Source organism: Notolepis coatsorum (assembly GCF_963971535.1).
Source record: "Notolepis coatsorum genome assembly, chromosome: 18".
In the NCBI taxonomy this organism is placed as follows: domain Eukaryota; kingdom Metazoa; phylum Chordata; class Actinopteri; order Aulopiformes; family Paralepididae; genus Notolepis; species Notolepis coatsorum.
The window spans coordinates 20365012-20392550 of record NC_140182.1 but is presented as its reverse complement, the minus strand read 5'-3'; the positions used below and the strand labels follow the sequence as shown (position 1 = coordinate 20392550).

General features: G+C 43.7%; 1 protein-coding gene across 1 annotated transcript; it reads right to left on the bottom strand.

The window, feature by feature from the left end:
• Window positions 1-435: 435 nt before the first annotated feature.
• oaz2a (ornithine decarboxylase antizyme 2a) lies at window positions 436-20529 on the bottom strand (the record flags this gene model as incomplete). Its single annotated transcript, XM_084335100.1, is given in 7 exon segments — window positions 436-2490; window positions 3734-3819; window positions 5599-5771; window positions 7209-7289; window positions 7291-7357; window positions 18643-18701; window positions 20434-20529. Coding segments are annotated over 7 exon segments (693 nt in total). The 3' UTR covers window positions 436-2359.
• Window positions 20530-27539: the final 7010 nt, after the last annotated feature.

Below are 27539 nucleotides of genomic sequence, written 5' to 3'. Positions count from 1 at the left end.
GAAGGACATAAGGCTATTGGGGTTGGGCCACTCCTGCACAGCCAAGCCGACCTCGACCCAGACACTGAAAATAGATCTCTAGATCAACTGACCTTGGGCACGTCGTGGCCTGGGAGAGCAGCCAGCGTTAATGTGGCGAGAGATGAGCCGGCTGGGAGATTACCTGCTGAGTCAGCGAGAGGCCCAGCTGACGCAGAACTTTCCAGAACCTCTGCTCTTCAAGAAGAGTTTCTTCAAATCATCCAGTTCATAGTTTAGAGGCGAATTAGTCCCAGCGGCAATGAATCATGAACACACACACACTTAAAAACTCCAATCAACACTGATCTTAAGAGAAGGTACTACAGTAGGCTTTTCAAAATTCAAACACGCAGGCAAGATAAGATGATCAGTTTTATTCTCCCCCCCCCCACCCCCACCCCTACCAGAGACAAAGTATACATGTGTGGATTGTCATTAAATGGTTGCCAACTGTTTGCCACTGTAAACGAAACAAAAAAAAACATAAGCTATCACAAAAAATTTAATTGAGAAATATACATAAAAATAGAACTCTGAGCAGATTAATATTGTAATGACATATCCTAACATAACAGCTTATAGTCACAGCTTTCAGTAGCAAGGAATCCAAGCTCTATGCACATGCAACAATAAAGACCCCCCCCCCACACACACACAACAGTGCAGAAAGAACAGGCTCCCCACGCAGCACAGATCACCATGTTCCTAAGAGGCTCTGAGCTACTGGGATGGTTACTATGGGGAATGTATTTGGGATGTTACTCTTCAAACCACTCAAGGTTCTTCAGTGCCATTTGTAGGTGTTTTAAAGCAGGTTTCATTTATTTATTTTAAAATCACAGCTGTGATGCATCTGAACAACAACACAGAATGGATTCTTTGGCAATTTGTTCAGACTCCCAAAACACTGCAAAAAGAAGAACAGAGCTGAGAGGGTGCTGGTGAGGGTCGCCCTGCCTTCCTGCACTGTTGCATACAAACATCAAGTGTCGTCATTGTGTTTTTCTGTCGTCTCTGTAGTTTTATTACATAGCTAGCATGGGGGGGCCGGGCCAGTATGGGAAGAATGCGTTTAAAGGACATTCTATAAAGTAAGACTGAAGAGTTAGTTCGAGAACATCGCACACTTTTCCTTTAGGCACAGAAAGCCCTGTATCGTCCTTTAAGTGGAGCTTTCAGTTGGAGAAGGGTACTACTGTACAACCAGGCTCTAACCTGCAGGGCTGATTCACACCCACAGGAGTTATGCAGCTAAAATGAGACTCAAACAAAAAGGATCTACAGTAAGTACAGTACATATCTGGGCCGAGTAACTTCAACGTGGGGATTCTTTCCCTCCATCTCTCCATTTTTCACACCTATTCTCATGACCTTTAGAAAAACGACTCTTGTGTGCGCGTGTGTGCGACACGTGACATGCGACATGCGAGCCGATTGTACAGGAATGGAAAAGAAAACATTGAAGTTTCATGTTTTGTCTGGCGCGCCGTCTCAACAGCACCTCAATAATTCACAGGTTGTTCAGCGCGACTGCGTTGCTGACCGCATCACGGTGGAGGCCCGAGGCTGAGGGGGACGCGGTCAACTCGAGGGGCAGCTTTGGTTCCACATGGTGAGAGAGACGAGCGTGGCGTTGCCAACTCCTACCGGGAGGTACAGATGTGTGACTTTTGACCAAACGGACAGAAAGTGGCATTAAGCATCCAGTGAGAGAAGCAAGTTGGAATGATGACTCAAAATATATTTCAAACAAGATGAGGGGGGGGTGAGGGGGGCCTTTCATCCGATCCTGCAAAAAACGATTTCACGTTATTGACTAAAATCATACCAGTCATAATATCCCCTTTAGCTTAATTCCCTTATACTACCCTATTAACGAGGCTTGCTTTGTAATACAAACGTATGCTGACAAACTAAAGTCCAAACTCTTTGAAGGTGCGAGCCGTTGGGAGGACAGACATGCCGCGTCTTTCATGTCTCCAAGACGTCAGCGGGTCACCTTGCTGAGGGCAGCGCAGGGAAACAAGCGGGACAGGAGGGGAGCCAGCCAGAAGGACCATCCAATGAGAGGTGATGGCTTAGTTCATGCTCCGCCCCTCCTTGCTCCATCATCAGGAGGGGAGGTTTGTCTGCATCACCGTGGCGATCCCCCACCCCTTCTGCCATGAGTCTACAAACACTGGGACCAGCCGGTCAGTGGTGGAGGTTTAGGGCTTATTGGGAAGGTTGAGGCGGGTTACATTGTTTGAGGAGGAGGCCGAGGAGGAGGTGGAAGGCCTCTTTGGGGAGGGTCCTGGGTGGGGGTTGGGGTGCGGGACGGGAGGGTGGGGTGGGGGAGTCACTCCTCATCGGAGCTGCTGCTCTCCAGAGAGTAGGCCATGAAGGCCACGTCTGGCCGAGGAGGAACCAGGGGACTGCCTGGCTTCACCATCTCAAAGCCCATGTAGTGGAAGGTCTTGATGATGGACACTGTGGAGCAAACAACACAGAGCTATATTAGATATGGACACTGAAGAAAGTAGTGCCGCACTCCACCATAACAGAGAGCTCCATTAGATATGGACACTGAAGAAAGTAGTGCCGCACTCCACCCTAACAGAGAGCTCCATTAGATATGGACACTGAAGAAAGTAGTGCCGCACTCCACCCTAACAGAGAGCTCCATTAGATATGGACACTGAAGAAAGTAGTGCCACACTCCACCATAACAGAGAGCTCCATTAGATATGGACACTGAAGAAAGTAGTGCCGCACTCCACCATAACAGAGAGCTCCATTAGATATGGACACTGAAGAAAGTAGTGCCGCACTCCACCATAACAGAGAGCTCCATTAGATATGGGCACTGAAGAAAGTAGGTATGCCCCTCCCCCCATAACACAGAGAGCTCCATTAGATATGGGCACTGAAGAAAGTAGGTATGCCCCTCCCCCAATAACACAGAGCTCCATTAGATATGAGCACTGAAGAAAGTAGGTATGCCCCTCCCCCATACTGTAACTATGAAGCATCATCTCCTAATCTGTTCTTAAACAAAAACACTTGGGTTGGGTTCATGGTTACTACACCCCACCTGGGTCTGGAGGAACCCCAGAGGACACGCCTTCAGCATGTAGCATTGTAGCTTCAAGATCTCAATAATTGTATTTCATTTTTATGTCTTATTAATAAATTACATTAAGCATGGAGATCCGTCTTTGAGCCTAAATGACATTGGTTCCACTACAGATGACATACAGATGACATTATCACTACAGATGACATTATCTAATCTTATCCAAGTATAATAATAATAATAATAATAATAATAATAATAATAATAATAATAATAATAATAATAATAATAATAATAATAATAATAATAATAATAATAAATCATGATTCAAAATTCAAATAACGCAAGTAAATCATGATTCAAAATTTTTGTCTTCTTATTCACATATTTGAACTTGGTTGAAGGTCTTTGTATCTTTCAATGAGGAATGACGTATGGAGGAATGCGGCACAGACGCTGCAGAGTAGGGTTAGGGGTTCAATTCCCATGGCAGCCACCCATAGTAAAAAATATATACACTCATGGTACCATGAGACACTTTGGATAAAGGAGTCCTTCAAATGCAACGTTAACCAACTCAGGCTGCGTTCAAAGCAGCTGGGAGCATCTACAGTAGCATATCAAAAAGTGAGAAAAAGTGGGGGGTACATGACTTACGTCGATCCTCTCTGTTCTTATTGAACCACAAGAACACGTAGTTGACTTTGAGCCTCTCCTCGGCAAACTCCAGCAGAGCAGTGAGCCTGGAGAGGAGGAGAAGAGAAGAGAGGAGAGGAGGGAGAGGAGAAGAGAAGGGAGAGAAGAGAGCGGAGGAGGGAGAGGAGGGGAGGAGGGAGAAGAGAAGAGAGGAGAGGAGGAGGGAGAAGAGAGGAGGGGGATGATGCATGGTGTGACTTTTTATTTTTTTACACAAGCGCTGCAACTTTACATAATGATGCAGAGGATAGCGTGCTGGCACCATGCCCATGACAAGCCAAGGTGACACTGTCCCGACACCCATTCTGACATAACAGCAAGGCAGTGGAGTGAGAACACTGTTGATTCATTTACAGCTGCCTCCTCATAGTTGATTAATCAGTCGTTTCTATCTTAGTCGACCAAGACTTTTTTACTACGATTAGTCAAATGTTATGCCCCCCCCAATTTAATTAGTTATTTCCTGAAAGAATTATGAGCAGATCTTTGGTATGCACTATGTAAAGGGGTCCTTCTGCATTGTTGCTTGTGGAAAACTCAATTTTACTCATCGACATTTACATTTGTCGATGAAGTTAACTAATCAATAGGGGCCTTGCACGGAAGGTTTGTGTAGTTCTCCTTCCAGTATGGTAACTACTTTAAAAAAGAAAATGGCTACTTTCTGTGCAGTGGTAGAGCAGGTAAAACACTGGAAAAGCATGATATTATTCTACTGTGACTTGATCCAGTAATAAGACACCAAATTATTAAGTTTCGGACTTAAATAATATAAAGCTCATTTTTGGAAAACGATTTTTTGAAAATCAAATCTTGTTTTTATAAAGAAATAAGTATATCAGACCAGAATGTACCTACTACCAGTAATACTAACATATTGAATGAAACAAGGTAGATACAGTATATATTTCAATTATATTGTTAATGAATTAATAATAATTAGTACAATTTAAATGTAATTAAACTGTAGCCTGGTAGGCTTCTTTCTAACATGATTTAGATTTCAAAGTGAAACATTTTCAGTTAGACTACCTCATTGATCACCATGATGTTAAAATGTGAATAATAACTCATCCCCAGTCCCGACCTTGGTTAACTTGACCTTACTTTCAACCCTCTGAAACCTACTGGTTAGCCGATGGATCATCCAACATTAACAGTAACTACCTTTAGAAGATCAAGCTAGTGCAAAGCCACCGATAGCATAATGAATCTCGAGATTGCAAGGAATCAATTGATACCAAACATCAGCTAAACATCACTTCAAAGTCGCGGTTCGACAGACCTCCAATCTGTCTTTTTCAGGGTGTAATTTGCGGCAAAAAAACTGTGTCTTATATTCGGGCCAATACAGTATTTCTCATACATCAGCGCATAGCAACAGTTGTTTTGCGCATAGCAACTGTCGTCCTTCCATTGCCATGTACAAAACAATGGTTACAGGCAGCCATGTTAGAAGACAAGAGAACCACACAAACATTCTGTGCAAGGCCTCTATTAGTCAACAAATCCTTTGACTATCGGTCAACTATGAATTCCTTGCAAATTGGTGAGAAATGCTCCTACTGTAGAGTAGACTACAGTTTACGCCCAGTGAAAGTAGAACATCATGGTAGCGATCAGTGATATTTGATCTTAAAATTCAGTGCGTGATGGCGTGTCTTTAAGAACTCGACACCCCAATGCTATATGGATTAGAATAATACCAATCAAACTATATGATCTAATAGTACTGATCTCACTAATCAGAATGTGAAGGGGGGGAGGGGGGGGGCTAACTCAGTGTTTCCCATACATATTTTTGGTGGCTCACGCAGCATGCTTACCCTTCTTTGCTGCCCTCCACCAGGACCCCCGCAGGAATCTCCAGGAAGAGGCTGTCTGCAGACAGGGCCGTGTCCCAGCAGGCCGAGCGGCGCTCGTTGAGCTGGTACTGGAAGCGGAGCAGAGGTGGGCTCCCGTTCACCGGGGCCGCCTGGGTCACCGTCAACCGCTCATCCTGAAAGGGTGAATAATTATTATTATTATCAACACAGTAAATAAATAATAATCGATAATTGAATTCCTTAGATGAAAAAAAAAATGGTAAATGGACTGCATTTATATAGCGCTCTTATCCAAAGCACTTTGCAGCTTGTGCCTCACATTCACACACCGATGGTGGAGACAACCTGCCTATCAGGAGCAGTTAGGGGTTAAGTGTCTTGCTCAAGGACACCTTGACACGCTGCCAGGAGGAGCCGGAATCTAACTAATGAGAACCTTCTGATTAACGCTCTACCTCCTGAGCCACCGTCACCACCGTTTTCAGATTCAATTAAATTTTCCCTCGTACATACATACATACATACATACATACATACATACATACATACATACATACATACATACATACATACATACATACATACATACATACATACATACATACATACATACATACATACATACATACATACATACAATACACTAAGGCAGTTGTTATACTTGCCTAAGTCATGCGATCGCCGTCTGTGTAAGTAACGTTAAAATGCACAAGTCACACGAGTGAGTTAGGCAGATGGGGATTTTTTTTAACGTAACAAGCGTTCTGATTGGCTGAGGACATAGTCACTAAACCAGGGCGATGGAGCAGTGCGAGGAGATTACAGTTAGGCAGACATCTCAATTTGGCCCAAAAATTATTTAGTATTACAATTATCGTACGAGGCTAACGCAATGCAACATCTCGCGGGAAATGTGTTAGCAGATGCCCGTGGGTTATACGCGGCCTCCCGAGTGAGTAGTGTCGCAATTTGGTCATGAAAAGGCAAACAAGGGGACTAAAAAAAGAGTGCTTCCATCCATTACAACGTCATGGCCACCGTGATGTGGATTAACTTCACAACTGCCAATACATAGGCTATTCATACACATTTAAAAAAAAAAGGCACATAATTATATGGTTATATACTTCTAGTTCAGTTATGTTACATTGGATGTTCACAAAACATTCTGAATCCATCTATAACTTTTTTATACCATGACCCCATTTTATTTAGGATATTTTTGGCGACCCCACACATAATGTATTGCGTAATTTCAACGTGGAATTAAGGAATATCAAAATAAAAGCACATGTTGTTGAACTTGATCATGCTGCATATCTATTAGAACATTTAATTACAGCACTATGTTATCAACACATTTATTTTTTTACTTGCCAATGCGCGACCCCACTGTCACCTACCCACGACCCCACTTTGGGTCACGACCCGTAGTTTGAGAACCGCTGATCTATAAGATACTGCCACTGTGGGTAAATTAAGAGCGCCCCCTGTGTCTCAAGTGGTACTGCAGGTGGGGAGCGGTTCTCCAGTGGCAACGTTTGAATTTAGCAAGTCGAACAGTGACTAAGTGATTATCAAATGAACACAACACATAGAATACTGCCTACCTTGTGTAAAAGCACGCCCAGAGAGTGATCCCTGACAGTCCCTCGCCCACCCGGGATCTTCAGCTGTGGGTGAGGGGCATCAGGAACACCACAGAGGCCCTGGGGACTGAGGCCTGGAGCTGGACAGCCGGGACCCCGCTAACCACGAACTGCACAGGGGAAGAGAGAGAGAAGGAAGGAGGTGTCAAAACTCATACCCAAAAGGTTGCACACCTTCCATTTTCTCAGAGTGGCAGAAGACCTTCAAGGGCATTTAATGGTGCTGGAATATTCCTTTCAATTCAAAACTGTATAAAATCAAGATATTCAACATAAAATAATGAGAAAAAAGCTACCCATTCCTCTTACAAAATGATTGCTAGCATAAAAGTTAAGACCCTTTCTTGAAGAACTGCGACATAAATGGATATACAGCACAAGACATTGTCTGTGGTATTGTGGAATTAAAACAAATTAACTGGTAAATATCTATTTGGTTTAAGAAGTGAGAGGACTAGCTTAGCAAATCTGACAAACTTTGATAGTCCTGAGCTAAAAGGATTGCATTGGCAGAAAGCTACACTAGTAGTCTTCAACAGGTGTTTTGGCATCAGGAACATATGCCGTAGATATTTGTATTTTCTTTTTTCCTTTAAAGTGACTTTTTCTTATGCGTTTAAAGTGACCCGTTGTGTGTTTGTGTGTGAGAGTGCAGAATGTGTAGTGTGTGTGTGTCATGTGTGCGGAGAGATCAGTGTTCAATGTTCCGATGGCCTGGGGGAAGAAGCTGAGCCTGAGTCTCTCCGTTCTTGCTGCGTGTATGCGGAGGCGCTTGCCTGACAGCAGCAGCTTGAACAGGCTATTGTTGGGTGCAATAAGCGGAGAGTGTGCAGAGAGAGGTTAGCGCCACGATCACTACAGCAAGCGGAGAGTGTGCAGAGAGAGGTTAGCGCCACGATCACTACAGCAAGCGGAGAGTGTGCAGAGAGAGGTTAGCGCCACAATCACTACAGCAAGCGGAGAGTGTGCAGAGAGAGGTTAGCGGCGGCCACGATCACTACTGGGTTATAAAGCCCAAAACATGCCTCCGTTGCTACTCTACCGCCACATTTATGCTTTTATTACACAAAATGGAACTAGCGCATGAACGTAAGAAAGAGGGCTGTTTGACTGAATGTTTCCTCCATGGACTCAAATCCTCTCAGCCGAGCGGAGTCACTTACAACAGCCTGGGATTAAATGCATCAAGTGCAGCACCATAAATAGAGCAAATACCATTTTCATGGCAACCGCTCAGCTCTCCAGGAGCGTGAAGGAGAGCCATGTCATCATCAGCTGATTAGGGAGGGGTGGAGGGCGGCGGGGGGGGTGGAAAGTCAGATCGAGAGCATTAAGCCTTGACGGGCTTCTTCCAACAATCCCGCATTGACCGCTTTTGAAACGAGGACCATGTATACACACATTTATATTCAATAAGAAGAATGCAATACAAGCACCATTTTAGACTCCACACCGTTCTCATTAAAACATCATACATGTTTGTTGTTCAAGCAGTTTGGAAGAAGCCACCTTTGACTTGGCTTTCCAGGAGAGCGATCTCATCGAGGTCAGTGCCGTTGGCCAGACAAGCCTCTTATCCCGAGGGGAAGTAGAACTTTTATATTACGCAGCTCGCAAAGCATGTTTACGGACTCCCAACGCCATCGCCACTTTGGAGATTGGATAAGTGTGCGAGGCGCGTAAACAACGTCACAAATCAATAACCGCGTGTGGTGGGCCAGTCATCGTGTTTATTCCATCACTTTAGTTTTAAAACCCATGAAAGCACTGCTGGTGACGGACCGGGCCACCCTACGACGACGCAGACCAAACTTGGCCCATGGAGGGTCGGGTGGGGGCTCTCCATCTGGGCTGGGCGTGTTGGGGAGAGGCATGCATCACAAACAAGCGCCTGATCTGTAAACACCTCTACAAATAGCTCGTCTGGGTTTTTGGGAACATATATCTTGGTGGCGTTTAGAGTTACAGCGCAACGTTTCAGAGAACGTAATCAGAGCCGGGCCGCCAGTCTGCCACTACAGAAGGGGGGGGGGGTCATAGGATATAGGAGCTGCTGCAAGCGAGCACCCCCTTCATTTTCATTCCCGTTTTCTTTGCTGGAGGGCTGTTTATGTTTTGGTTTTAACACATCTTTGGGGTTCTTTTAAGTAAATAAACTAAGCAAATGTTTAAACATCCTTTCTTGACAAGCTGCTGAGTCTGTATTCTACTTCCTGATAGATAGCTTCCCGTTTCTTTTTTAGACTAGATCTCGTGCCAGTAAAAAAAAAACTGAATAGAAAATGCAAGTTGTTTTTAAAGAGGAACTGTTGTCATTCACTATATATATATATTATATATTTATAAACAGCATCTCTGTCTCCTGGGCGAGTCATTGAGGACATCAAGCCAAATTAGTCAGCAGGTCTTGATGAGGTGAGGCAAGGGGGGGGGGCATAACTCAAGTTGCCCAGACAACCAGGACAGGTAACCCCAACAACCCTAATCTGCATAGCAACTGGCGTGGAAAACAAACTCATTATTGGCCCGTTCAGGCAGCTGCGCACACGCACGCGTTCCTCATCACAACCAACGGCGTCCCTCTCTCCTCCCTCAACCCTTCTTTCAATATCTGAAGAAAAGGAGGGGGGTGGAATTCCAATCGGCACAGTAGGATGATGTTTAACAATTGGGTATACAGACAGTGGATTGGAATTTCCACCACAGTGAGGCAGTGGCGAATCCTTGTGGAAGCCAACGGAAGCCATGCCTCCCTATAAATTTCATATCAAATTATGAAATATGAAATATAAAAAAAAAAAAAAAAAATTAAAATATAATTTTTTTTTAATATAGTTTACGTTCATTTTCATCTGTGCATCTGTGTTTTTTTTTTTTTTTTTTTTTTTATGTCTCCCTCTTCTCCTTCTCACTCCCTCTAACACACTGTCAGACTGTGCTCACTACTGCAGCTAGTATAGGAGAGAAGCAGTGGGTAGGTCTCTTTCTCCAGGCTTCCAGCATTATAGAGTGAGTCCAAACTCCAAATCCGATCCTAGCCAATCAGATTCGAGGTGACTGCCACTGGCCACACCCTAAAAGTTTAAAACGGAGCTGGGAGGAAGACGTTCAGCATAATATTCCACCTGGAGGCGGGGCAGGTGCCATATTTTCCCCTCTGCACTCTGAACATTGTATTAACCCGTAACTGTTCCCACGGGCCGAATATTGCCCCGATCCTCGCGAGATTAAATCCACGGGGACCTCTCGGCGTGCCGAAGCTTTTCCTAAATCACTTCCATCATCGAAAACGAGGGGAAAAGGTCGGCTCGCGACCCTGAAAATGTCGCGTGATTTTAAAAACGCTGTATTAAGTGAGCCTATTATGGGATCCACGCGAGCTTTCTATCGTGGAAACATCTGGGCGTCCCGCAACTTTTACTGATTCACATGTAGCCCCTAAAATGCTTAGAAAAGGAAAACAGAAAGCGTGGAATAAACTCGCCGAAACGGAAAAGTGTCCCACGGGCGCGCCGTGATTCCGATCCGCGTGAAAATATTCACGGCCATAGAGGAGACCGTGGGACACCTTTTTGCAACCGAATATGTGTCTCGAATTTGCTCCCACGCGGCGCGCAAAATCGTGCAAGGAAAAATCGGACCAAAAATTAACCAATGCTCCAGCAGTATTAATGACCCTGATGTAAACAAGACAAACGTCTTTCTCTGGTCTGCATCCCCTTATACAATTGTGTGTGAATGAATGAAAACTTTATTAACAGATTGCAGAATGGGTACAGTACAGTACAGCTCAATACATACAATTGTTAAGGGGATGCAGACCAGAGAAAGACTTTCGTCTTGTTTACATCAGGGTCCCCCATTTTCAATTCATCGTAAATGTGTATTGAGCCGTACTGTATTGTACCCATTCTGCAATCTGTTAAATAAATAAAAATAACGTTTGACTGGCCGCCGAGCCATACTGTAGTGTACATGGTGACTGCTTGACTTAAAAAAAAAAAAAAAAATTATTAATAAAAATATTGAATAATTTTTTTTTAATAATTTTTTTTTGGCTTCCCCTGTTATTTTACCCACGCGACGCCACTGCAGTGAGGTGTGATTTGACAAGAGGACAACATTAACACCACACTGGACAGCTTATCGTCTTGGTCCGAACACATAGACACCATTGTTTCTCAAATGGGCAAAGTTATTGCTGTGATGAGAATGTGTTCCTCAACCTTACACCTAGAGCCATATGGAATCCGCGATCACGGAATCGCGGACGGAATCGCGGAATTGAGCAATAAAAATGGAATCAACTATAAATTTTTTTTTTTTTTTTTTTTTTTTTTTTTTTTATGTTGTGGGACTTGTACAGCACTTTGTTCAACTTTGTCAGTGCTGTAAAGTTTAAACCTTTTTAAATCGTAGACAAACAAAACACTTTGCTTTCATGAAATATTGTAAGCCGTCATTTGAGGCTTTATAAAAGCAGCACAATGAACACAAATCTGTCAGTGCAGAGTCCGACCTCATCTTAAATAACAAACAGCATTGCTTGTTGTAGTTAACAAAGAGAGGCAGAGTTGATTTTGCACAAAAAAGTGTTCATATTTGATTTGGGGGCACTAGTGAGGGGGAGAAATTGCATGGTTCATTTAAACAAAGATGCAGTCATGTAATCCATTTAAGATAATATTTTGACATATTGCACCTAACATAACGTATCGCCTAGTTGAGCATGCAAGGCATGTTTAACTACCGTCTATAAAAATGTCCCACGTCTCCTTGACCAGAGTAGGCTACTGGTAACTTTATGTCGTCTTAAAAAGGTTTTTGTCTTCAGTTGAGAAAGCAACTTATAGCTTATTGATTGGGAACAACAACTTATTCATTGTGAAGACTAGATCACCTACTCAACCCATTCTAGCAATCAGGTGCCAAAAGCAAGCTGTATTTAAGATGCATTCATGTAATCCGACAATGTGGGGTCTAGTTTGTTGATATATTTCTCACATAACACACAGCAGCCGTTGTTTTGCAAAATGGGCATTCCAAACATTCTGTGTGTAAGCCTCTATTGTGGACAGATAGAAGACATATGGAAAAGGAAAAAAAGGTTAGAGTTGCCAAGATGTCAAGACCCGCTTCTCTCCCCAACCTCTTCCTTTTTATAGAGGGGAGCCTGGCCTTGGTGGGAAATGCCAACTTGTTTTGAAAGGCAACACTCCCTCGTCCTCTGACATTTCAGACACCACACACCTCCCCAAGCCATCTCACAACTCCACAGCCTCAGCTCTGCACCCTGTCAACCCCCTCCCCAAAAGCACCCTCCTAATAAGTCATAAGGGCACCCTAAAAGGGGGTATATGGGACACTACAGGGACTCAGGATTTTAGTTTTAAAAAGGGGGGATGGAGGTAGGATCACCTCGGCAGACACACACAAGCTTGTTCAGTTATTAACATGTTGCCGAGATATGAATCATCTCCATGTTGCGGTGAGACGCGAGGATGCTAAGTGCGTCATCCGCAGATTCTCCCGGAAGGGGAGCGTCAAAGGGAGGGGTGTGTGTGTGTGTGACGTGTGTGCGTGCAAGCCAAGGCCAAGGCGAATACAGTGGAGGAAGGAGAGAGAATAAAACCAGCAAGATTTTTAAATATGAATGTTTCCATTTCCACCGTTGTTCGTTCCTTCTCCCCCCCCCCCCCGGTGAACGGTTCCAGGGGAGAAATTAACTGTACTGAATATGAAGGTATACGGTCATGGATCCAAGCAAAGGTATGGATTTTCACGTTGTCCACAATATATACATAGGTATTGTAAAAATTCAAATATATATGCATTAGGGTTGCAAAATACCATTATACCGTCCAAAAGTACTATGAAAAATATCATGTGATATTTTGGCCGTATCACTCAGCAGCCCTCACACAAACAATCTGCCCCGGCGGTCATCCGTTTGCCCTGAACTGCTGACTGCGGAGACAGAGCCCTGGCACATATCCAAGACACACCACTTAGTCAAAACAGGATGCATACCTGGAAGCAGCACGGTCCAAAAAACCCACACACCAAATCACCTCTTCTTTCCAACGCTAAAAACCCACAGGCCAAATCACCTCTTCTTTCCAACGCTAGAAACCCACACGCCAAATCACCTCTTCTTTCCAACGCTAAAAACCCACAGGCCAAATCACCTCTTCTTTCCAACGCTAGAAACCCACAGGCCAAATCACCTCTTCTTCCAACGCTAGAAACCCACAGGCCAAATCACATCTTCTTCCAACGCTAGAAACCCACACGCCAAATCACATCTTCTTCCAACGCTAGAAACCCACAGGCCAAATCACATCTTCTTCCAATGCTAGAAACCCACACGCCAAATCACATCTTCTTCCAACGCTAGAAACCCACAGGCCAAATCACATCTTCTTCCAACGCTAGAAACCCACACGCCAAATCACATCTTCTTCCAACGCTAGAAACCCACACGCCAAATCACATCTTCTTCCAACGCTAGAAACCCACACGCCAAATCACATCTTCTTCCAACGCTAGAAACCCACAGGCCAAATCACCTGTGTGAAGCTCTCTGGGAACATGCCACTGAGAACTCAAACATCAAAAGTAAACTGCATTAGACTGCAAAGATGACATAACAAATGTCTACATCAGAAAATGTTTAGCCATGTTTCCATACATAATTTTAAGCATCTAGAATTATTTGTAGATGTTTAATATATCAATCCTATGTATTGTTGCATTTTATTTACCTTGACCTACTTTGAGATCTCATACCTAAACTCAAACGCAACGGTCATTGCAAACAGCTAGATATTTGGGAGTCGCAGCAGGCCAACATTATTTCCAGGAACAAAAAGCATCAATTCTGAAAGTTACATCGTTGATGCTTGAATTGTCTGAGCTTCCATGTTAACATATGGTTTTGTTTTGACTTAATAGCAAATGTGAGACCATCCAACTCATATAATTATTTATTATACATTTTAAATGAATAAAAATACAATTATTTAAAATAAATTATGTATATAAAAAATAATATAGGCTGGTATATCGATATTGAAATATTTTACTCCCCAATATCAGTATCGGCCCCAAAACTCCAGTATCAGTCAGGCTCTATCGACAACCCTCCTAGTTTGGCTGCAGGTCAGGAGAGATGCGTGACAGGAACAGGAGAAGTCGAACATGTGCCCTGCCCTCAACCCTGCGTCGCTCTGATACCCGTCACCAAACTGTACGTGGCTCTGTCTGGGAGGTTGGACCCCAGCCAACGGCAAATGCAACAGATAAACAAAATCACCAGACCAGCTGTCATGGCAATGGCTTCTTACTAGCAGGCTTTGTGATGCAACACTCTCAGACGGTGTACAGACTACAGAGTAATACTTGTAAATAAATACAACTAAAGTTGACCACAAAATACAGTGGTAGTATAAGGCCCTATGGTATTGTGCATGATGTTCCGTGCATTATGTTCTGCGACATACCTAAATGGAACGGGACACCGTTACTAAAAAGGTAATTACATGACGCATCAAAATGGCCACTATGGAAAAAAAAGTGCCTATTTTTGCAAATACAAGGTAATTGCCATCTCAACAACACTCCCATTTGACAGCAGTCGTTTGCCTATCGATTGTTGTGCTTGAAAGAACACGTAACACGCCTGACCGCAAACCATCTCCCCCCAGCCAAACAAGAAAGAACATGTATGCGTTTGGTGCACACAATATTGCAGCAGACACTCCCCTGTTGCTCAAGCCATCTAGATAGGTAGGCCAGGCCGACGCTGTAGCATTTGTACTCCGGGTGCAGTAATACAAATAATGTCAATATTACATCAGCAGAGGTGAAGCTCGCCTGCTGCGTTTTTATAATCATAACTACTTGTGAACACATTTGTTGTCGTTTTGCCTAATGTATTGGATATGATGTATTGTGTTTTTCATTGAAAGGTGGAGGGAGAGGAGGTGGAGAGGGCTTTTTTATGACTATAATCTTGTTGTTTGTATGTGTACTTTTACTGTAGTGTATATATGACTGTTTTGTACCCATTCGTTTTCCATCTAGGACTACAGATGGAAATTATCTTCTTGCTAAATCTGGTGCAGCCATCTTCTTGTTTACTACAATTGATTAATGTGCTGCACACTATCCTTTTCATAAAACAAATAAACTAAACGGAACACAGTCGTCAGTTGCCAACCAGAGAGAACACTGGGTCACTTGCATAATACTTTTTTTTTTTTTTTTTTTTTTTTTTTAACATAACATTTCAGGAGGATCCTCCCAAGCAAACAGGACCAGGTATCCTCGACCCGATTAGTTGTTCAACGAAAGGCCAGTGCCGTTGAAGTGATACACGCGGCCAGCGTACTACAGTAGTAATGGCCTTTACTCAGAATGCAGATTAAGTAATCCAACCAATTCTGAGTGACAGCGAGGATTTTCCACTGATGCTCCCGAAGTGGACTAGCATAGGGGAGGGAGTTACGCAAGATGTGTGATGCAGACCAGTAGATACCTTCAGACGACAGCCCCAGCGCCCCACACGCACTGCATGTTACATGTTGACCAGCAGGTGAGGCTAAAACAAATGCAAGCCAGGCTTTTATTTCCTTATGTACTCATTCACAAAGGCGCAAAAATTGTACAGATGCTACAATCTATGACACAAATTCACACTTTTCCCTCATGCCATTACAAGTAGTCTACATTAACCTATCCCTAAAAATGCTAAATGTCAAAAGGGAGGATGGGATGGAGAAAAACAAAATGGTTGAGGCTCCTCCATAACAACGCTTCTAAAACATTTATTTTAGCCCAAAAATCCACCCATCAACTCAGTGTCACTGGGAATGACACATATATATAATATGTGTATGTGCAGCTTGCCCAAGACTTTTGACGTCAGCTTCCCAAGCCCTATAGGCTAGCACAGCACTAAAGAGAGGAATGTCCGTGCAGAGTGACCTCTGCCGAAGCCTAACAATCATCCCCTCTTTGCAGTTACTTTCACATGCAACATTTTACCGGGTAGATAACAGAAAACATGAGTTGCCAATATTGCCAGTCTTGACAGAACTAGGCTATAATCCATATGGTGGTGCTGGAGGAAAGGTCACAGGGTCACTCAAATCAACAGGATTCTCCCTCTAGGGGGGGGACATGAATATTCAGAGAATTCTTTGAGTGTACCGTTACTGTACGACCAAAGGGTCAGACGATATGCTCATTTTGAAAGTGGAAAGTTTGGCCTGATGATGGCACTAGAGGAAATGTCACCAAAAGCAATAATATCTTCCTCTTGGGGTCATGAATGTGCAAAGCAATTGTTAGTTTATGGAGGCGATGTCCTCACTGGAAAATCAACACCACGGACAAAACTATCATGTGTGCACCTACAATTTTCTGTGGAATAGCAACCAACAGTAATCAATATCAGGAATGTCAAAGCCTAGCTTACCCTTGTCGTTTCAATAAAGGAGGTGAAATACGTCATCAATATGCACCAAAATAGAAGAAAAATCCCACTTGAAAAATATCTCTGATGAATGACATTTCAAGTTTAAAATGTCTATACGTTTCTAAAAAGGCCCCAAGCACTGAAAAGCTGCCGTATAAGCAATTATATGCCCCACTTCATTCATTTCGGAGCTCCCAGGTCTGCATGTTTTCCGCGGGCTGCTGGCGAAAGTTATTCCGGTCTCTGCGAAGCAAGTCGCTCTGGCTTCCTTAATAACCCTAATAAATGAACTTGGAATGGGTTTATGATGTATATCTGTTTGTGGGTAATGTATGCTCAAAGTAAACATATATACCGGTAGTACCATATTGAAGATAACAACTAGGGCTTTCAAATGATATAAAATATCTGTATGATTATTCATATTTGAGAAATGTTTACAAAAATCTTAGTTCTTACAGTGGAAAGGCCCCCCCAAGAGACAGACACCGTTTGTCGTCTTCCTCTAAGGGCCATGCATATGCACAGCAATCTGGCCATAACCTTTAGAGATATCTTGTTTCATTACACACACACACACACACACACACACACACACACACACACACACACACACACACACACACACACACACACACACACACACACACACACACACACACACACACACACACACACACACACACACACACACACACACACACACACACACACACACACACACACACACACACACAGGTCAGGTTACATAAACGTTGTTTCGAATTTGAGGAGGTTATTCATATTAAATTGCGTTTCATTATTCAGTAGGCCATATTAACAGTAGACCATAGGCCGATTTGATTGATAGCAGCGAGCTGTGCATATAGCCGTCAAGACGTCATGCCAGGTTGCAAAAACATGAGTCCATCAAACTGCTTTCGTTCAACAACAAAACGATTGATTGAAAACTGTATTAACAGATTGCAGAATGGCTACAGTACAGTACAGCTCAATACACACAATTGTTAAGGGGATGCAGACCAGAGAAAGACTTTCGTCTTGTTTACATCAGGGTCCCCCATTTTCAATTCATCATAACATATATATGACATACACACGACATTGATTGATTGATTGATTGATTGATTGAAAACTTTATTAACAGATTGCAGAATGGGTACAGTACAGTACAGCTCAATACATACAATTGTTAAGGGGATGCAGACCAGAGAAAGACTTTAGTCTTGTTTACATCAGGGTCCCCCATTTTCAATTCATCGTAATACATATGAATTAGACATACATACAGATAGACAGTACTGCTACATCTATACATTTATGACATACCAGATTTACAAATACAGTTTGTGATACAAAAAGAGTCCAGAAAAGAGAGTATATACATTTGACGAGATGGGAAGTGGCATAATTCAAACTGGACCAAAGAGACCCCAGTCCTGCGCAGCGGCAACGCGCAGTAAGAATAAATTGTGGAAATGTTTTTGCAAGTTGATATACAGTAGGGTACATATTTAAAGGGACAGGCGGTGAATTTGTTCCCGATGAAAACCATTCAGGCAACAAAAACAAAAGGCTATTCTGGTTGAATGACGTAGCAGCGTACGTTGGATTTTTTAAGTTCTTACCTTTAATTAGCAGCAGCCCCATTCATAACTCGACATCAGGCAAGTCGTGTACATTGTGTCAGTATTACAATCTCACCTACAATGTTTGGATGACGCATGCGTATTAATGCTTTATGAGTAGGCCTGGTACAACATAATAAAACCCTCTTACTAACCTGATCAAGCTGAACCACAACGGATCACACAAACGTATAGGCTACTCGAATTCATTGTTCAGGAAGAAATATATGTATATTGCACATGTAGATATAGCCTATATCAATTATTATAAATATATATTGCCTACCTCTCCTCTGTGTTCAGCATGATAATAACCTCGAGGAAATTGAGAACTCTGTGTCCTTCCTAACAACCAAAACAATGACTGTTTAAAAGAAGCTCCACGGAAAAGTGCACCATCCGTAAATAAAAGCCCCTTGCAGAGAAAAAGCCCGAGTGGTGGGACTGTATAGGGATACGGAGGGAACACTGTGTTGAACGGTGAGCTCTCACTTCTGCACTGTGGCTGCGGGGAGAGCTATTTATAAACCCCCGAGCCAAGGGCATCATGGAGTAGGGTATATCTGCAGAGCCTCAAACAGAGTACAAGCCACGAAGCCCCGCCTAGACGCTGGGCTTGCGGCTCTGCAGATATCCCCTATTGGAATCATGGGTAGTTCATTCAGGAAGTAACGCGGATGACTTGTTGTTTACAAGCAGGGTTGTTATCGTATTTGTACGATAATGTTGCCCTCTGTACGATTTGTTTAGCCATGTGTACAATAATTTCCCCCTCTGTCTGTACGCCTATTTTGTTCTCTTGGTTATTATGACTTGCAAACGATCATTTCCCACAGAAAACTATAATTTTAAGGCCCTGGGACGATACTTTAATATTGTATCCCATTGATTGATTGAAAACTTTATTAACAGATAGCAGAAGTACAATACAGTACAGCTCACACACAACTGTTTACAAGTGGTTGGTGCTAGATTGGACAGTGTCAGTTTTCCAGTTTTTTGGTATTTAACCTTAAAAATCGTTTATAAATCTATTATACCTAACCATTTTGTCAGGTCCATAATTAATTAATTAATTAACTAAGTCACATATTTTTATTGATTTCTCAAACCACAAGTCTTCTCAAAAGCCACTGCACTGAGTGACAAAATAATTACTTCAATCTTCAATCTAACTTCATTCTCAAAACGTCAACTTTAAAGGTGCTATAGATAACATTGAGCCACTAGATGTCCAACTAGAGCACCAGCATGTCAGCATGTCTCAACTAGCAGCACGTCTATCCAATCAGGTGCATTCCATGTGGGATTTTGTTTTTGTCAGGCCAGCTATCACTGAAAAAAACACATCATATCCCAGAGAGCCTAATTGTCCCCCATGAGAGGATATTCCAGGGAGGATGGATCAGTCACATTGTTAGCAGGGTTAGGACTATGGATTAGTCACATTGTTATGGTTAGGACTATGGATCAGTCACATTGTTAGGGTTAGGACTATGGATCAGTCACATTGTTAGGGTTAGGACTATGGATCAGTCACATTGTTAGGGTTAGGAGTATGGATCAGTCACATTGTTAGGGTTAGGAGTATGGATCAGTCACATTGTTAGGGTTAGGACTATGGATCAGTCACATTGTTAGGGTTAGGACTATGGATCAGTGACATTGTTAGGGTTAGGAGTATGGATCAGTCACATTGTTAGGGTTGGGACTATGGATCGGTCACACACATATCCCAGACACCACCAATTATATTGTGATTTAACTTGGGGGAATAATGCATGGAAAATGGGTTTTGCGTGGTCTTGCTATGAATTGTATATACCCCGGATCTTAACCCTACCCCTAAACACCTGACCTAAAAAATACATGTTATCATGTCTAGTTTCATCAAAATAAATACAAATTTTAGTTGATGTTCCACTTGGCAAATCATGCACCAGTAAACAGTGGCATACTGTAATGGCACACGAATGGCAACATAGTCCAAGTTACATAAGCAGAGGAATGGAAAAGATCCCCTACACGCCAAGTAGCTTATCAGATCAGTTACCAGATAGCAGCCATGCTACCTGACCCAGGGCACAGAGGTGGCCGGTTCATGTCGAGGGCCACAACTGAGGGCCTCAGCAGGCAGGCAGGCAGACTTTACAGGGTCACAATCACCTGCCATTATGGAGGAAATTGCTGCTGCTGTGATGGAACATCATGTGAGTGAATGAATGAATGAATGAATGAATGAATGAATGAATGAATGAATGAATGAATGAATGAATGAATGAATGAATGAATGAATGAATGAATGAATGAATGAATAATGAATGAATGAATGAATGAATGAATGAATGAATGAATGAATGAATGAATGAAAACTTTATTTAACAGATTGCAGAATGGGTACAATACAGTACGGCTCAATACATACAATTGTTAAGGGGATGCAGACCTGAGAAAGACGTTTGTCTTGTTTCCATCAGGGTCCCCCATTTTCAATTCATATAGACATTTATGACATACACAACATACATGACATTTATGGCATAGGGACATATAGGTATTTAGTACTGATACATTTGTGACATAAACGGTATTCAAATATACAGTACTGTTACCCCTAGATCCTGACAGAGTATATACATATGATGGGGAGGGGACTGTACATTAACTGTACATTAATATGAGACGTTGTGGTATATGGCGTCTGTTTTCTCAGCGTTCCGGAAGTGGCCTTGATAGAAATACACTGAGAGATTAACTCGCAATGACTCCAGAATGCATTCAAACATCCTGTGCTCAGTGTTCCAACATGTGCTTCTTGCATCTGGCCACGCTGCTCCTGGTTTTCTCCATGATGACTGATTTATCCAGTGTAATATCCTTCTAAGACACATTGGATGCAGGCATTCCCCCAGAGGGGTCGGCGAGTAGGATCATCCATGTGCATTGTTAATTTAGTTTGTATTTACTTTTCTAGTTTAAGTTAATTCAATTAAAGACATTTTTTTACACACACAAACACAAAAGCAAACTTAAAATAATCAGACAAGTTGTGTTTACTTGAACTTCTTTATTTTGAGAAGGGGAAAAAAAGTACACAATTTTTTTTTACAATGTAATTTGTTTCACAACAGTGGTTTCAAAACAGTCAAGCAAGCCCCCACCAATGGGTACCTGCTTTATCAAAGCTATTTAATCTATTTAATCAATATTGGCCTTTGTTGAACATGTTAGCCCTCTGTACAACACCCTTATCTTCCAGAGGAGAACAGTTTCCTTCTGAAGCACAACTTAAGAAATGTCTCATCCTTCCAGTCGGGACCATTTGTCACATAGTGAGAGGTTCCACAGCTCAAGCAAACCCCCACCAATTGGTACAGGGCTTGTATTTTGGTTTGGCTCTTCTCGTTCTTTGTTATGCTATTGTTATGCTATTGTTATGCAAAGACAAGTAGCCAGGTGGCCATGGGTACTTTGGCGCACGGCACGACGAGTCTAGTGAAAGTTGTGGAACGCATTTTTGTGTGCACGCACATGCATGTGCGTGCGCGTGCTTCTGCTCAGAAAGGAGGTGGAACGGCATGCCATCTGAGAGCACCACAGTCCGTTGAGGTTTTTGTTATGTTTTCTTCTTGACTTGTTTAAAGAAGACCTGTACGGCCCATGGGGACATTAACGTGTGTTGTCGGGCCTTATAAATAAATTTGATTTGATTTGATTTGATTTAAAAGGGGCCTAAAAACATTTCTTTTTAACAAGGCATTTGCCTGAATTATTCTTTAACTTTTATTTTAATTTTAGATTTTGATCTGTATGTTTCCTCGATTTCATTGGTTGTTTTATTCCTTTGAATTGTTTTTATTCATTTAATTTTTTATATTTATCTCCTGTAGCACGTTGAGATTGTCACAAATGTAAAGTGCGGTACAAATTGAATTTATTATTATTATTATTATTATGTATTACTACTTTACTTAAGTAAAGGAACTGTGTACTTCTTCCACCAGCCAGATATGTTCAATAGATTTGTGTTGCTAGGGAACATCATGGGCTCCAGTTTATTTCTTGTCAGCTGTTGTATCAGCAAACACTGCAACAGGAAATAAACTGGAGCCCATTTAGAATATTTATGTTGTCAAGTTAGAAAAAGTCTATACCCCTTTCACTACCACACTACAGACGGTTACCCCTTTCACTACCGGTTAACCGTCTGTAGTGTGGTAGTGAAAGGGTTAACCTTCTGTAGTGTGGTTGTGAAAGGGTTAACCGTCTGTAGTGTGGTAGTGAATGCGTTAACCTTATTTAGGGTGGTTGTGAAAGGGTTAACCGTCTGTAGTGTGGTAGTGAAAGGGTTAACCTTATGTAGTGTGGTTGTGAAAGGGTTAACCATCTGTGGTGTGGTAGTGAAAGGGTTAACCATCTGTAGTGTGGTTGTGAAAGGGTTAACCATCTGTAGTGTGGTAGTGAAATGGTTAACCATTTGGTAGTGTGGTGGTGAAAGGGATACAGTCATTATCAAACTCATGGTTGTAACTTGCTACCATAAATTGAGTATGGCGACAAAAACGATGGTTGCCATTGAAGCTGAGATGATAACTCTGAACTTGGATAATATTAATCTGATTTATTTTGCACATCATTTCACACACATCAGTTTTGCACACACACATCTAGTTTGACAGTTATATATTCGTATCTGGCTTATCGCGTCCCGCTCTTAAGCCCTATTGAGATACCCCTTATCTCCTGTACCTATTGTACTCCATCACGAAAACAACTTGTACACCCACACCTGACCGGGTCCCGCCTCTATGGAGGCGTAGCCTATAAGACCATGACCATGGTCACCAACACACCCTTCCTCTATTTTCGTTCCATCATATTGGATGCTGTGCACCTTATGTAACTAGTAGTATGAAAAGATTGGAGGAATTGCGTAATGTTGAAACCGGAGGTTTGCTTGCCCTTGGCATCTTCGAGGCATGTTTCAGCGACACGACGGGCCTATGTTGATGTTCCTCATCTGTCGGCAGCCAGATCAAGGGGCAGCGTACAAGGTTGGCTATCGAGCCGGGTTGTACAACGGTGAGCCCTGTGTCATCAGGCACGGGTATTAGTGTTAGTAATGCTGGGTTGTTTGTTACACAACCATGTTGTGTGTCGGTCGCCAGGGGGGGATGTTTTGGTGAACGTTCACTGCGGTGAACGGGTTCCAAACGGTCCTGAAAGCGTGCTGGTAAACAACTAATGCTAGCTACATGCTAATACTAATGCTACATGCTAAACACTACTGCTACGCTGTTCTAATGTCTCCGCCGTGAGATGTTGTCACTTCTCCCTCCTCTTGCCCGGTTCATCAATGAAGGTCAGTCGGTAGCTGTTGTGGGGGTTTTGCTGAGTCCTATTTACCTTTTTACGGGTAAATGGGTTGACAACAGGGTAGGCCGTGGCTAGGTAGCCTAGCCAGGTACGTTACCTTTGTGTTCCGGCGGGGTCTGTTGAACGGTGTCCCCATCTGGGAGCCGATGCGTGAGCTCGGCGGTGTAGCAGTAGAGCTATACTACTGCAGGATGGGACTTAATGGCGGGTTATGGCTCAGCTGGCTAGTTCCTATCCACATTGGCGTCGGGTAGTGGGGCTATGGGTCCAGCCGACATTGTAAACATGTTGCGTGTTTGTGCGCAGGCGGTTGTTGATCTGGGTTCCACATCGCCTCACGCTAGGCTATAGTAGTGTAGTGGGCGACTGTTTTGTTCTGTCACTCTGCTATGAGAAGGTCTGTCTATGCTACAGCTTTCTCTCCTCTCAACCATTTCATGCTGACGGTCAATCGGTGTCTATTGGGGGAGTATGCAGGGGGGGCTTTGTTTACCTTTTTTGGTAAATGGGCTAAGCTAGGGCTGGTGTGCTGTTGTGAATATTTTGAATGAATGCGGGACTAGTTCGCTCTGGTCTGCCTCCCCTTAACGTTGTGTATATGGGCTTGCTCATTCTACAGTATTTTGTGGTTTAGTTCTTTTATTCATTTAACCCCTTCATGGTGCACACCACAGTGGAGGTTGCTGTTTGCAACCACCAATGGTGCTCCGTGTTAACATCAGTCCTTTGCTTTTGACATATTGAAACAGTGCCCCGCCCGGCCAACGCCATGGGTGGGTCGGCCTGGCGAGTGGCTGGTGGGCTGCTAAAGCCTGTACCGCCACGGTATGGAATTGGCAGCGATTAGAACTGTGTTCGAATTGCTGTTTTTTCTATAAAAAAATGGTGTCTGGTGGCGGGGCCTTGAGGGCCAGCCGACGTCGACACATCGCGCGAGGTTGTTGACGTTATTAGCTTTGACCTAGCCGCAAGCTATAACCGCTCAGGGTTCCCCTCTCCGCAGGGGATTTTGGTCTTCTGCTGGAGCGCGGGCGGTATTGTCCTAGGCCCCACACCGCCTCACACCGCGCAGCCAGAAGAAGAGAGAGCACGGCCTTGTCAGCAGTGATGACGAGGCCCTCGACAGGCGGCCATGTTTTCCCCCGCCAGAGGTATCCTGGGCGTTGAATCGACAGGTGTCCACAAGGCCGACAGCCTTGGTGGCCGAGGGATCGGCCATGTTGGATGGGTTCGGCTTGAATAACAAGCCGCCACCGTCCTGCCGCGAGCAGCCCGCTCTCCGATCACTCCCTCCCCCAACACCACTTTTCGCTTCTCATGGGGACAGGGGCTAACACCCAGTTGATGGCTGAGCCTGGGTCTGTCCGTGAGAATGTTGTGCTGTCAAGCGGCTCCCACACCATAATCTGTGTTGATTGAGCCTGGTGTTACGTCTGTCAACTATAAGTGTTGTCAGCAGGGGGGCTCGAAACCTTTTGAGGCACACAGTGCGGGCTTCCCCGGCCTCGCCTTTGCCAGGCCAGGTATCATGTTGGTGCCTCCCACTCCTGAAAGATTGGCAGTGGTCTCGCAGGCACGCGTGATTTGGGTGGTAGTAATATCACTGCAGGGCTACGGTGTGTAGGAACCCATGGGGTCCTCACACCTTGCATGTCCGGCTGCAGAACAACTCCTCAGCATGTTCTGGAGGGGTGTTCAGTGGGGGGGCTTTTTTCACCTAGAAAGCCCCCCGTATCAAACCGGCCTTTTCTGTCGGGGTCCCCCCTTGGGTGCGATTGCCTCGTGGGTAGTGTCAGGGTCAGATGTCCCGACACGGAACGCTCTGCTCGCACGGTTCCAGGGTTGGCTACGCACAGCGGGTGGGACCGGGCCAACTATCTACAGTTCCTGGCGGACCTGCGCCACATGGCGGCGGGTGCGTTGGGAGTGTCATCACATATGACTATGGCAGTACCATATGTCGAAGTGGATGGAGAGAACGCTGAGGCGGGGACTTGTGGTTACACAACCCCACCCGTTTTCGGGTTTGGTACAGACCCTATTATCAGGGTCTCCAGCAGTGACAGCTCTGGTCAACGAGATCCAATCTCTGTGGACGAAGCAAGCCATCGTCGTGGCGTTCTCCTCCCGGTGTTCTCTGGTGCCTGAGAAATCGGGGAGGGGGGGGGGGGGGGGGGGGGTGTCAGACCCAGGCTGGACCTGTCCCATGGGAAGGTTCAGCATTTTCTTTGGATCGTCTCCTACCTGTTGAACACTGTCAGGTGGGGGTCTGGTTCTCCTCCATAGACCTGTAGGATGCGTATGCGCATCTCCGATCTTCCATCCTAGGGCTTACCTACGCTTCCTTTGCAGGGTTAGCGTATGGGTACCAGAGGCTGCCGTTCGGTTTTCTCTGGCTCCCCGCATCTTCACCAAGTGCGTGGAGGCCGCACTGGGGCCTCTGCGTCGTCAGGGGTTACGGAGTGTATTCTGCCCTGACGGCGTTCTGGTCCTTCGCGGTCAAGGTGGATCGTCAGGTCTCGTACCCTTGATGTGGGCTTACGGGTCCTCAGGGGGTACATCTGTCGGGCCTCAAGTCCGCTCTAACCCATATCTCAATAGGGCTTAAGAGCGGGACGCGATAAGCCAGATACGAATATATAACGATAGGTTATGTATATAACCTAGTTATATGAGTACTGGCTGAGCGTCCCGCTTTTACTGGAACGGGATTTTGGCGAGGAAGGGTGTGTTGGTGACCATGGTCATGGTCTTATAGGCTACGCCTCCATAGAGGCGGGACCCGGTCAGGTGTGGGTGTACAAGTTGTTTTCGTGATGGAGTACAATAGGTACAGGAGATAAGGAGTATCTCAATAGGGCTTAAGAGCGGGACGCTCAGCCAGTACTCATATAACTAGGTTATATACATAACCTATTGTTAATGAATCCTTGTGTTACTGTGTTGTGTTGTAATTATAACTCCATGAAATGATGTAGATGAAAAATAACAATACCTTGTCTTATAGGGACCTTGTAATTTAATTGAACTGTAATTATATGAACAAATTAAAATATGTCCCCTTTAAATCTATAGCAGAAACTATATTATGTATAACCAAGGTGATGGCTGAGATAGTGCCATAGCTCTAAATCCAGATTGGTGCAAAGATAAAAATAGAATGTCTTAAAATAGAAAGTCTTTAAGTTGACAGTTTACAATTGACAGTTTACAATTATCTTCCAAACAAGACAACTATATTGGTCTATAATTATTAGGATCACTCGTATCTCCCCCCTTAAGCAAAGGAAGGACTTACACTGTTTCCCAAACTCTAGGAACTACACCTGAAGAAATAGACAGATAAAAAATATAATATTAATTGCTCATAATAACGAGCAATTAATGGAGCAGAGAGCTGAAGGAAAAAAGCATCTCAATTATCTTCACCAGTGGATTTCTTATAGGATCAATGGCTTGGAGAGCTCCAAACCACACTGAGCAAAAGACACAGAACAAAAAGAAAACTGAGATGCAAGATTAGAAGTATACAGGTACATGAACCTGCTAATTAAACAGATGATCAACATCTGTAGGAGGGAATCCAAGATCCCCATTCTCAAAAATGTGGCCAGCTCCAGAAAATGACTATTAAAGGCAGAGCAAATTTCACGTTGATCATAATAAATAATAATACATTTCATTTATATAGCACACTTTAAACTCAATGAGATCTCAAGGTGCTTCACAGCAAACACACACACACGTGCACACACACACACGCACACACACGTGCACACACACACACATGCACACACACACACACAC